The 10,000-nt window shown below is 47.4% G+C and overlaps 1 protein-coding gene across 1 annotated transcript in view; it reads right to left on the minus strand.

Moving 5' to 3' along the window:
• The window catches only part of LOC135096265 (transforming growth factor beta receptor type 3-like), a 21,031-nt gene that overhangs the window by 2,948 nt on the left and 8,083 nt on the right, over positions 1-10,000 (minus strand). The window contains 15 exon segments of the mRNA XM_063997634.1: positions 1-1,675; positions 2,274-2,507; positions 3,024-3,147; positions 3,416-3,511; positions 3,626-3,816; positions 4,049-4,205; positions 4,547-4,605; positions 4,608-4,643; positions 4,646-4,753; positions 4,756-4,777; positions 5,039-5,283; positions 7,484-7,513; positions 7,516-7,533; positions 9,439-9,631; positions 9,737-9,929. The exon segment at positions 1-1,675 is cut by the window's left edge and continues 2,948 nt beyond it. Of these exon segments, the coding sequence (XP_063853704.1) occupies positions 1,560-1,675; positions 2,274-2,507; positions 3,024-3,147; positions 3,416-3,511; positions 3,626-3,816; positions 4,049-4,205; positions 4,547-4,605; positions 4,608-4,643; positions 4,646-4,753; positions 4,756-4,777; positions 5,039-5,283; positions 7,484-7,513; positions 7,516-7,533; positions 9,439-9,631; positions 9,737-9,929 (1,822 nt within the window). The 3' untranslated portion in view covers positions 1-1,559.

Below are 10,000 nucleotides of genomic sequence, written 5' to 3' on the forward strand. Positions count from 1 at the left end.
CTAAAAAAAACTTTCACTTAAGATGCCAGACTCAATATTTGAATAAATTTTGAGTTGGGGGGGGGGGAGGCATCAATCTAGCAGTGTTACCATGTCCATCCTTACACCTCTCTCTCTCAGTAACTATTCAGCTCCACAAAATAGTAATATGATAGTTTAATTAATAGTCACCATTCACAGTCATAGTCCTCCAATAGTCTTCACTACCACGAATAATAGCAGTAGTAGTAAACCCCACACACACTTGTAGTAGTAGTAGTAGTAGTAGTAGTATGTCATTCACTATTACTACTAGTATTACTACTACTATCCCATGTCACTGTTTCTGTAGTAGTAGTAGTAGCAGTAGTAGTTATCATTAAGTGTATTTTAAGGAATGTTTGTTTGTGGTAGTAGTGGTAGTAGTAATAATAGTAGTAGTAGTAGTAAAAATATTTCTTACAGTTCATATATTTTACTATTATTCTTACTTTTCACTTATTTGTCTTTTTTTTTCTCTTTCTTTCTATTTCTATCAATGTTATGTCTTTTCATCTCTCTCTCTCTCTCTCTCTCTCTCTCTCTCTCTCTCTCTCTCTCTCTCTCTCTCTCTCTCTCTTATCTGTAAATGCTTCACAAATAATAGTAAATATATATCGTTATTTTCCTTGTCTCTTTTCTTTATCGGTCTAAATTTGAGGTCACACTTGAGGTCACACTTAGGGTCACACTCGAGGTCATTTAGGGTCACACTCGGTCACATTGGGTTCACACTCGGTCACATTGGAGTCACACTCGGTCACATTGGGCCACACTCGAGGTCACATGGAGGTCACACTCGAGGTCACACTTGGTCATACTTGAGGTCAGACTTGAGCCACAATGACCACCCCCAACTCAGGTCACATTTTCAAGGCCACACAGCTGTTTCAGGAGGAGGAGGAGGAGGAGGAGGAGGAAGAGGAGGAGGAGGAGGAGGAGGAGGAGGAGGAGGAGGAGGAGGAGGAGGAGAACTAGTAAATAAATTAATAATATGAAGTAAATGATAAAGAGAGGAAAAGAAAAATTGTGAAGGAAGAAGAAGAAGAAGAAGAAGAAGAAGAAGAAGAAGAAGAAGAAGAAGAGGAAGAAGAGGAGGAGGAGGAGGAAATAAAAACCCCAAAGATAAACAGAAAAAAAATAATAATAATTTTAAGTACTAAACAAAGAAGAAGAAGAAGAAGAAGAAGAAGAAGAAGAAGAAGAAGAAGAAGAAGAAGAAGAAGAAGAAGAAGGAAGAAGAGGAAGAAACAAAAAAAAATTAAGTACACAACGAAGAAGAAGAAGAAGAAGAAGAAGAAGAAGAAGAAGAAGAAGAAGAAGAAGAAGAAGAAGAGGAAGAAATAAAAAAAAATTAAGTACACAACGAAGAAGAAGAAGAAGAAGAAGAAGAAGAAGAAGAAGAAGAAGAAGAAGAAGAAGAAGAAGAAGAAGAAGAATTTACCTTTAGTCAGACACAACTAGTGGAGGGGGGTGGAGCATGCTTGATCTTCCCCCTCCTGGACCATAGGGGGAGAGGGGGGTTATCATGGGGGGGGGCGTCAGGCTGTCATGGGAGCCTGAGAGGACGGGGTGGAGGAACCAGAGTGGGCCGAGAGGTCATACCCAGAATTCCTTGGGGCACTGCTGCTGTCTGTCCGCTTTTGCCTCCTGGGGTCTGTTGAGAGAGAGTGTGTGAGTGTGTGTGTGTGTGTGTGTTTGGAGGGGTTGTCTGGCTTAGGGAAAGAATGGGGAAAGAAATGGTTTGGTTTGTGTTTGGCTGTGTTTGGGAGTGTGTGTGTGTTTTGGGTGTGTTTGGGTGTGTTTTGGATGGGTTTTTGGGGTGTTTAGGTGTGTTTTGGTGTGTTTGGGTGTGTTTTGGGTGTGTTTTGGATGTGTTTTGGGGTGTTTTGGTGTGTTTTGGGGTGTTTTGGTGTGTTTTGGGGTGTTTTGAGTAGGTTTTGATGTGTTTGGGTGTGTTTTGGGTGTGTTTAGGTGTGTTTTGGGGTGTTTAGGTGTGTTTTGGTGTGTTTTGGGTTAGGTTTAGGTGAAGGATAGAGAAAATCTGGGTGTGTTGGGAAGGTATGACTCTCTCACACACACACACACACACACACACACACACACACACACACACACACACACACACACACACATACATACACACACACACACACACACACACACACTTCCTATCTCCCTTAATCTCTGAAAAAAAACACACATTTCTATAATTCATTTCTCTCTCTCACACACACACACACACACACACTTACCAGTCTTCATATGGATCACCCACAACGTTGCCGTCAGACACACACCAATGATGAAGGAGGCAAGGGCAATCCCCACCACCATCTCAGTCGACAAACCCCTCAACACCACAATTTGAGTTTTCTCCTCCTCCTCCGCCTCCGCCACCCCCGCCGCCGCAGCCCGGGTGGTGCTCAGGGTGTGGTGGAGGCCCTGACTGCTGCTGGTGGTGTGAGTGATGCCTCCGAAAAGTGCAGCTGTGTGAGAAAGGTTGGTGTTGGTGTGGTGGTGGTGGTGGTGGTGGTGGTGGTGGTGGTAGTACATAAATATATATAATGATTTTCTTCTTCTTTTTTCTATTGGTTTATTTATTTTCTCTTTAATAGTAGTAGTAGTAGTAGTAGTAGTAGTAGTAGTAGTAGTAGTAGTAGTAGTAGTAGTAGTAGTAGTAGTTAGTAGTGGTTGTAATATCAAAACTCTCTCTCTCTCTCTCTCTCTCTCTCTCTCTCTCTCTCTCTCTCTCTCTCTCTCTCTCTCTCTCTCTCTCTCTCTCTCTCTTGTACTACTACTACTACTACTACTAATAATAATAATAATAGTAATAATAATAATACACAAACTAGCAAAAATAATCTCTCTCTCTCTCTCTCTCTCTCTCTCTCTCTCTCTCTCTCTCTCTCTCTCTCTCTCTCTCTCTCTCTCTCTCTCTCTCAATTCCCCCACCCACACACCCACACACCCATCCACCCTCCCTCCCACTCCCCTATACTCACATTTAGTGGTGGTGGCCGAGGTGAGGGGCCCCAAGGTGAGGGTCTGGAGAGAGGACGAGGCCGGCTGCCTCTCGAATGCCTTTAGGAGAGCTGGTTTGCTGCAGTACAGGGAGGGCTCCGTGCACTGTGGGGGGAGGTGGGGGAGTGGTTAGTGGGGAGAGAGAGAGAGGGGGAGTGAAGGGGGTGTGTGTGTGTGTATGTGTGTATAAGTGTGTTTTTCTCTCTCTCTCTCTCTCTCTCAAAATCTTTCTTTATTTTCTTTCTTTCCTTTTAATATTTGTTTTCATTCCCTAATTGATGAGATGACAACACTCTCTCTCTCTCTCTCTCTCTCTCTCTCTCTCTCTCTCTCTCTCTCTCTCTCTCTCTCTCTCTCTCTCTCTCTCACTCACCTTGATGACAGTGGGCCTTGGGAGGGTGTCTGAAGAGCACACACCAAGCTGACAGTGTAGGTAAAAGATGTCCATTGCAGTATAATCTGGCAATATCTGCAAAATAGTAGTAGTAGTAGTAGTAGTAATAGTAGGAGAAAAAGGAGGAGAAGAGATATGGTAACACTGCTATACTAATACTATCTCTCTCTCTCTCTCTCTCTCTCTCACCTGAAAACTGAAGGTCGGCGCCTCCACACTAACTGACGGGTGGACTCTGCAGGATTTCCGCAGCAGGAGGTGAGCAGCAGCAGTGGTGGTGTGTGGTGGTGTGGGGGAAGTGGTGTTGCTAACCCAGCATTCCTCCAACACCACGCGCAGGTTACTGGTGGTGGTGGTGGTGGTGTCGGTCCATGGTAGCACTGTTGGAAGGGTAGTAGTAGTAGTAGTAGTAGTAGTAGTAGTAGTAGTAGTAGTAGTAGTAGTAGTAGCAGAGGTAAATGAACAAACACACATACACACTTATCTCTTCTTCTTCCTTCTCTCTTTTCTTCCTTCCTTCCTTCCTCCTCTATCTCTTATTCTTCACACACACACACACACACACACACATAACCCTTCCTCCCTCCCTAACAAACACACAAACAAACATACCACTTGCCAAGGCTGCCTGGGCATACAGACGGGTGTGCAGAGCGACGGATGTAGGCAAGAGGGCATCCGCTGCGGGTGTGGAGGCGATCGGGTGTGTTAGGGATGCATCGGTGTACAGGGTCAGGGTGTAGCTGGCTCCCTGCACTCCACTGGGGACCTGGGGGTTGGGGGGGTCAGGAGAGGGAGGGAAGGAAGGAGGGAGACTTTTATTACATTATGGAAAACACACACACACACACACACACACACACACACACACACACACACACACACACACACACACACACACACACACACACACACACACACAAACAAACTAACAGACACAAAACCTAACCTCTCTCTCTCTCTCTCTCTCTCTCTCTCTCTCTCTCTCTCTCTCTCTCTCTCTCTCTCTCTCTCTCTCTCTCTCTCTCTCTCACACACACACACACACACACACACACACACACACACACACACACACACACACACACACACACACACACACACACACACCTTACTATAACCCCTATGACTCGGTGGCGGTGGCGGTGGCAGCACGGCAGGGAGCCTGCTGGGGGGCGGGGTGGCAGGGGTGGCAGGGGGGGCAGGGAGGGGGCAAGGTGTCCCCCTCACAGGTCACCGGCAGGGAGGGCAGGGCTGATGGGTAGTACTCATCCTCTGACCCATAGCCTGACCCCACCAGGTCCTCGTCGTCACTCAGGGGGGTCCCAACTCTATGCTCAGCTGTGGGGGGGGAGAGGTCAGTTCAGTTCAGTTCAGTTCAGTTCAGGTCAGTTGAGTTGAGTTGAGTTCAGTTCAGGTCAGTTCAGTTCAGTTCAGTTCGGTTCAGTTCAGTTCAGGTCGAGTCAGGTTAAGTTTACTACACATAACAAGAGACACACACACACACACACACACACACACACACACACACACACACACACACACACACACACACACACACACACACACACACACACACACACACACAGCAAACAAACGTACCAGATTGGTGTAAACAAATTTTCCACGAGTTCCTTGCTTCTTTTCAAACTTGCAGCGCGTAAACTCGGCTTTCAGTACAATGTGGGTGCCATTCCTCGACCCCACGCAGGCCCTGTCCAGCAGTGCTATGACCACGCCCCCCACCCTCTCTGCTGTGGCGTAGGGCAGCGACAGTGTCATGGCGGAGGGGGTGCAGGCCACAGACAGCCCTGCCCGGATTACTGATGCTGGTTCCTCTGCGTACACTGTCAGGAAGAGGATAAAGAGGAGGAGGAGGAGATTAGAACATGGAGGGAGGGAGGGAGGAAAGGTGTGTGTGTGTTTTTTTTTTTTCTGTAGGAGTGACACTGGCCAAGGGCAACAAAAATCAAATAAAAAGAATGTCCACTGAAATGTCAGTCCCATAAAAGGGTCAAAGCAGTGGTCAAAAATTGATGAATAAGTGTCTTGAAACCTCCCTCTTGAAGGAATTCAAGTCATAGGAAGGTGGAAATACAGAAGCAGGCAGGGAGTTCCAGAGTTTACCAGAGAAAGGGATGAATGATTGAGAATGCTGGTTAACTCTTGCGTTAGAGAGGTGGACAGAATAGTGGTGAGAGAAAGAAGAAAGTGTTGTGCAGCGAGGCCGCGGGAGGAGGGGAGGCATGCAGTTAGCAAGATCAGAAGAGCAGTTAGCATGAAAATAGCGGTAGAAGACAGCTAGAAATGCAACATTGCAGCGGTGAGAGAGAGGCTGAAGACAGTCAGTTAGAGGAGAAGAGTTGATGAGACGAAAAGCTTTTGATTCCACCCTGTCTAGAAGAGCAGTATGAGTGGAACCCCCCAGACATGTGAAGCATACTCCATACATGGACGGATAAGGCCCTTGTACAGAGTTAGCAGCTGGGGGTGAGAAAAACTGGCGGAGACGTCTCAGAACGCCTAACTTCATAGAAGCTGTTTTAGCTAGAGATGAGATGTGAAGTTTCCAGTTCAGATTATAAGTAAAGGACAGACTGAGGATGTTCAGTGTAGAAGAGGGGGACAGTTGAGTGTCATTGAAGAAGAGGGGATAGTTGTCTGGAAGGCTGTGTCCAGTTGATAGATGGAGGAATTGAGTTTTTGAGGCATTGAACAATACCAAGTTTGCTCTGCCCCAATCACAAATTTTAGAAAGATCAGAAGTCAGGCGTTCTGTGGCTTCCCTGCATGAACTGTTTACTTCCTGAAGGGTTGGATGTCTATGAAAAGACGTGGAAAAGTGCAGGGTGGTATCATCAGCGTAGGAGTGGATAGGACAAGTAGTTTGGTTTAGAAGATCATTAATAAATAATAAGAAGAGAGTGGGTGACAGGACAGAACCCTGAGGAACACCACTGTTAACAGATTTAGGAGAAGAACAGTGACCGTCTACCACAGCAGCAATAGAACGGTCAGAAAGGAAACTTGAGATGAAGTTACAGAGAGAAGGATAGAAACCGTAGGAGGGTAGTTTGGAAATGAAAGCTTTGTGCCAGACTCTATCAAAAGCTTTTGATATGTCCAAGGCAACAGCAAAAGTTTCACCAAAATCTCTAAAAGAGGATGACCAAGACTCAGTAAGGAAAGCCAGAAGATCACCAGTAGAGCGGCCTTGACGGAACCCATACTGGCGATCAGATAGAAGGTTGTGAAGTGATAGATGTTTAAGAATCTTCCTGTTGAGGATAGATTCAAAAACTTTAGATAGGCAGGAAATTAAAGCAACAGGACGGTAGTTTGAGGGATTAGAACGGTCACCCTTTTTAGGAACAGGTTGAATGTAGGCAAACTTCCAGCAAGAAGGAAAGGTAGATGTTGACAGACAGAGCTGAAAGAGTTTGACTAGGCAAGGTGCAAGCACGGAGGCACAGTTTCGGAGAACAATAGGAGGGACCCCATCAGGTCCATAAGCCTTCCGAGGGTTTAGGCCAGCGAGGGCATGGAAAACATCATTGCGAAGAATTTTAATAGGTGGCATGAAGTAGTCAGAGGGTGGAGGAGAGGGAGGAACAAGCCCAGAATCGTCCAAGGTAGAGTTTTTAGCAAAGGTTTGAGCGAAGAGTTCAGCTTTAGAAATAGATGTGATAGCAGTGGTGCCATCTGGTTGAAATAGAGGAGGGAAAGAAGAAGAAGCAAAGTTATTGGAGATATTTTTAGCTAAATGCCAGAAGTCACGAGGGGAGTTTGATCTTGAAAGGTTTTGACACTTTCTGTTAATGAAGGAGTGTGTGTGTGTGTGTGTGTGTGTGTGTGTGTGTGTGTGTGTGTGTGTGTGTGTGTGTGTGTGTGTGTGTGTGTGTGTGTTATTACTATTACTAGAGAGAGAGAGAGAGAGAGAGAGAGAGAGAGAGAGAGAGAGAGAGAGAGAGAGAGAGAGAGAGAGAGAGAGAGAGAGAGAGAGAGAGAGAGAGAGAGAGAGAGAGAGAGAGAGAGAGAGAGACTTACCTGTAGGAATGTTGTGGTTTCTGAGATGGGAGGGAAATTGATGTGGTTATCTGAAATGTAAACAAAACTACATTATTCCTTCTCTCTTTCTCTCAACACACACACACACACACACACACACACACACACACACACACACACACACACTTTCTCGCGGCTCAGGAGATGAACGATCACTTTGCTGCTATCTGTCAAACCTTTCCTCCCCTCCACACCACTCCGCTTCCTGCCTATCTGCCCGCTCCCTCCCCTCCACACACTGTCCAGGCGATGGATGTTTTTAAGAGAATACTTAAATTTAAACCAAGATCCACCACACCCACTGACCTTCCTATAAAAATTTACAAGAAATTTGCTGTAGAGCTAGCAACACCGCTATGCTCCATAATAAACGCCTCACTCTCCCAACACTCTTGCCCCGCGGACTGGAAGACATCTTATGTCACTCCCATCCCCAAAACTTCCAGTCCTCAGTCACTCAATGACCTCAGGCCAGTCTCTATCACCCCCATCCCTAGCCTTATTTGTGAAGATTTTGTATATGACTGGGCATACACCAAAATTTGTAACACCGTGGATATCAGACAATTCGGAAATATTAAAGCCACCTCCACCTCACATTACCTGACCAGCTTCCTTGAATTCATCCACAGCCACCTGGACAAGCGAAACACCTCTCTAGCTGTTGCTTTTGTGGACTTCAAAAAAGCCTTTGATCTTGTTGATCACACTGTTGTCATCAGCAAGGCAGTAAGTCTGGGTCTCCCTCCTAATCTGATAGCGTGGCTAGCCGACTTCCTCACAGGGAGACGTCAGGCCGTTCGCTATCAGGGCTCTGTCTCTAATTTCCAACAGCTGACATGTGGAGTCCCCCAGGGGACCAAGATGGGTCCTCTATGCTTCCTCCTCCTCATCAACGACGCCCTCACCGACACCCCCCATCGCTGGAAGTATGTGGACGACTGCACCGTGGGCTTCCCAGTTTACAACAAGAACCCGGACTACTCGCCACTGCAAGCAATTCTGGAGCGACTGCAGACGTGGACAGAGGAGAGCAGGATGACCATCAACCACAGCAAAACTGTGGTGATGCATTTCTGTACCTCCTCTGTACCAGTGCCCCCTCCCCGGCTCACAGTGGGCCCTCACCCCCTCCAGGTGGTCCAATGTGCCAAGCTTCTCGGAGTCACGGTGGACGACCAGCTGACCTGGAAGCAGCATGTCGCCAGCACCGTGAGTTCAGCTACCTACAGGCTGTACATGCTGCGCAGACTCAGGTCGCTGGGGACGCCGACAGATGAGTTAAGGGGGGTGTACCTCACCTTCATCCTCCCCAAACTCATGTACGCCTCCCCAGCGTGGTCCTCCTCCCTCACACACACTCAACAGCTACAGCTAGAGAGTGTGCAGAAAAGGGCGTGCAGGGTCATCCTTGGCCCTGCATACACCACCTATGAAGAAGCCCTGACCACCCTGAGTCTGTCCAGAATATCCACCAGGCACCGAGAGGCTCTGGAGAAGTTTGGGAAGGGACTACTGCATCATCCGCGTCTCAGAGACATGCTGCCGCCCGACGCGCCTCGCCCTGTCCGTGCCACCAGACACCACAACAAAATAACGCCCCTGAAGGCGCCGCGCACGGACCGGTACAGACTCAGTGCGATTCCCACCATGGTGCGAGCCATCAATCAATAGTATTTCTCTCCTAGATTAGTCTTACCGTTAGGATTAATGTTAAGTTTTTCCCCATCCCCTATGTACATTTTCAGTTTGTCAACTGCCTAAATAATAAACCGTTTATTATTATTATATATATATTACACACACACACAAAAGTTAGCCATCCCAGAATCAACACTCAAACTAAGACATATTAAAACACACAGAAAAAACACCTTTATATTTTCCCAAACACCTTCAAAACACCCGCACTACCCCTGACAGCCCCCACTCACCCGTCCCAGCACCCACAGTCAGGCTGAGGTGGGTGGTGGCGTTGGCGCGGGTGTAGGATGTTGGAGGGCCGATGCTAGTGAGGACAGTAAGCAGCAGCTGGTCGAACGTCACTGGCAGGTCCTCCCGGCGCACCACCACTGCGACCCTTGCCCCACCAGGGACTGACGTGTTTTCCACCTGGTCCTCGCCACCCTGGGAGAGAGATAGAGAGTGAGTGTGGGTGATGCGAGAGACAGGATGACAGTGTTTAAAAATTATTACAGCGACTACAACTACTACTACTACTACTATCATTACCACAAGGAGTGTCACAGTTCCGTGCAGCTGGGTGGTCACCAGCTGCCAGGCGGTGGAGTGTGCCGCCCTCAACACCAGGGTGATGTTACGCAGGACACCAATGCTGCCACCACCACCACCACTGCCTCCATCTCCCAGTAACTCCACCACCACACTGCGGTTGGAGTTTGTCACCTCGATGATGTGAATGTCCCTGAGAGAGAGAGAGAGAGAGAGAGAGAGAGAGAGAGAGAGAGAGAGAGAGAGAGAGAGAGAGAGAGAGAG

The sequence above is a fragment of the Scylla paramamosain genome, unplaced genomic scaffold (genome assembly GCF_035594125.1).
Source record: "Scylla paramamosain isolate STU-SP2022 unplaced genomic scaffold, ASM3559412v1 Contig3, whole genome shotgun sequence".
Classification (NCBI taxonomy): domain Eukaryota; kingdom Metazoa; phylum Arthropoda; class Malacostraca; order Decapoda; family Portunidae; genus Scylla; species Scylla paramamosain.